Genomic DNA, 2,612 nt, shown 5'->3' with positions numbered 1-2,612 from the left:
CTCCTAATAAGTCTATCAATAGATGTCTTATTATCAGCGTTGCCGCTTTTGGATAGGAAACTTTCGAAGCAAGTCTAGACATTCTTGATATTTTTCATCTTTGCAAACCATGTCTACGACTATGGTGCAAATGCCAGCTTCTGGCAACACATCCTTCTGAACCATCTGTTGAACCACCTCATCTGATTTATTACTCTCGCAGAAACCACACAAAAGGGTACTATACGTAATTATGTTGGGAGTACAACCGTTTTCTTTCATCTTCTGAAATAAAATATTTGCTTTATCTACTTGTCCCCCTTTACAAAACCCATGGATCATAATGGAATAAGTCACAACATCTGGTTGAAGACCTTCCTGGGATAGTTTTTCGAATTGCTCCCAAGCAGTTTCAAGTTTCCCCGCTTTGCATAGGCCATCAATTAGACAACTAAAACTTTCAATGTCCAATTTCAAGTTGTATGATTTTAACTCATTAAAAAATTCTATCGCTTCAAATAAACAGCCATTCTTACACAAACCATCTAAGAAAATACCATATATATATGAACCTTCGGGAATACCATAAGCTTTAATGACACCAAATAGTTTCTTTGCATCACCAACCTTACCTGCCAGAAAAAGCCCTGTTAACAAGGCACCATATGTTTTCACATCTGGCCTCTTTCCCACTTGAAGCATTCCATTATAAAGTTTCATTGCTTCTTCCACCTTCAAGGATTTACAATACCCATTGATTAACACAGTGTAGCTAATCACATCAGGTTCACATCCCTTGCTTGGCATACTAACGAATAGCTCATTGGCACCATTTAGGTCACCAACCAAACAAAACCCCTCAATCAGTGAATTATAAGTAAACAAATCAGGAAGGGTACCTCTGTGAGTCATAATCTCTAGCAATTCCTTAGCCTTGATAACCTTTCCTGCCTTGCAAAACATATCAATCAACACATTGAATGTGACCACGTTTGGTTGAACACCTTGATCCACCATCTCATTTAACAAACGTTTAGCCTCCTTCCAGTTTCCACTACAACAAAAACTATGAATCAAGGAGTTATAAGGAAAAACATTGGGAACCATTCCCTGAGCTTTCATTTTGTCAAGAAGTTCTTTTGCCTCATCTTCCCGTCCATCCTTACAAAGTCCATCTATAATTATATGATAGCAAATAACATTAGGCTTACAATTAATCCCATATTGACCAGTGTCATTGAGCATTTCTTGATGCAACTTAAGTGCAATGTTAACATTCCCCGTTCGACAGAGCTCCTTGATTAAAGTCCCATAAGTAACCACATCAGGCATACAACCTAACTTTTGCATTCTCATAAACAGTCGTGTCGCTTCATTAATCCTAAGCTCCATACACAAGCCCTTAATCAAGGTCGTGTAAGTCATTTTATTAGGAACATAACCACACCTGAAAATCCTCGCCATGGCTGCAAGACCTTCGCTAACCCGATTCACATTACAAAGGCAATTCATCAAAATATTGAGCGTGAAGAAGTTAGGGAAAAATCCAGCAAGGTGCATTTTATAATACAGCTGAAAAACCTGAGAGTAGTGCTTAATCTTAGCAAGTCCACCAAGTAAAAGATTGAATGAAGACATGGGAGGAGTAGGACTGGAGTGCATCATTAGGTCAAAGAAATGTAATGCTTCAGTTGGGGTAATCTTACCTGTTCTGCAGTTCTGTAGGAAGGTGTGAAGCCGGCGTTGAAACAAAAGCCCTGTATTGAAGTTTTGCGGCGAAATTTCCGGTGATGCGAGGGGTTGGGGTGGGCATTTAGGATGATTTGATGATGGAATTGTTGGAGAGCGAGTAAATAGAGAAGAGGAGAGCTTACCTTTGGAAGAAACTGAAACAATGGAAGAAGCGGAAGCCACACTCTTCGAAGCCATGTTTTGATTTGAATTGGGGTTTTTGGAAGAAATTGGCAGTGTCTTCCCAACCATCTCCAAATTTTGCTTGCCCCAAAAGTATTTTAAAACTTTTCATTTTTTTTATTATTTTTTTTAAAAAAATAAATAAATAGTGGCATCGATGGAATTTTCCAAATATGATGTGCCCCGTGATCTTTGAGGGTTGGATCACCCCTATCTCCTTCCATGAATTTTGAGAAATAGGTGCATTAGCGCCTAATGTTTCGAGTTTTCAACACTCGACATACTGTCCGACTTGTCCCATTCGTTAGTCACTTTTGATTGCCTTTAATCCGCATTTAATCTTCCCAATGCTTCACCTACACTCACATGCACATTAATCCCTCCAACTTTTTAAACCCCCACATTAAGCTTCCCAAATCACATTTTCTTCTGCCTTCCGTTGCTCTTTGCCGGTCTTCTTCTCCTTCCAAAACTTCTCAAAAGTTTGTTCTATGCTCGTCTCTCTTTTATTTTGAAAACTTATAAAAAATCACTTTCCCTTTCTAGTTCTTTGTCTCTTAGATCATTTTTTTCCCTTTTTCTTCTTCCAAAATTGTTACTAAATCTTCTTATTCCCCACATTTGTCCATCAATTTGTGAGGTTTGTACATTTACTATACAAAATTTCAATTTTTTTAATATAATTGTAAATTTTGTTCCTATTCTCGTACTATTATAGT

General features: G+C 37.9%; 1 protein-coding gene across 2 annotated transcripts; it reads right to left on the bottom strand.

Annotated features, from left to right (window-relative positions):
- Positions 1-6: 6 nt before the first annotated feature.
- Positions 7-1,985, bottom strand: LOC120070131 (pentatricopeptide repeat-containing protein At3g22470, mitochondrial-like). Of its 2 annotated transcripts, XM_039021993.1 has the most exons (2): positions 1,686-1,985; positions 7-1,560 (listed from the first exon to the last, which is right to left on the bottom strand). In XM_039021993.1, exon 2 carries the CDS (start codon positions 1,537-1,539, stop codon positions 34-36), a length of 1,506 nt encoding a protein of 501 aa, XP_038877921.1. In that variant the 5' UTR covers positions 1,540-1,560; positions 1,686-1,985; the 3' UTR covers positions 7-33. The 2 variants fall into 2 exon arrangements, with proteins under 2 accessions (XP_038877921.1, XP_038877920.1); XM_039021992.1 differs by having other exon boundaries at positions 7-1,984.
- Between the last annotated feature and the right edge of the window lie 627 nt (positions 1,986-2,612).

The sequence above is a fragment of the Benincasa hispida genome, unplaced genomic scaffold (genome assembly GCF_009727055.1).
Source record: "Benincasa hispida cultivar B227 unplaced genomic scaffold, ASM972705v1 Contig957, whole genome shotgun sequence".
NCBI classification, from domain to species: domain Eukaryota; kingdom Viridiplantae; phylum Streptophyta; class Magnoliopsida; order Cucurbitales; family Cucurbitaceae; genus Benincasa; species Benincasa hispida.
The sequence above is the reverse complement of the archived record's forward strand: the minus strand, read 5'-3'. Positions and strand labels throughout refer to the sequence as shown.

Bases quoted from the DNA above. Each gene is read 5' to 3' on its own strand.
- LOC120070131 (XM_039021992.1), bottom strand. From the start codon at position 1,962: ATGGTTGGGAAGACACTGCCAATTTCTTCCAAAAACCCCAATTCAAAT.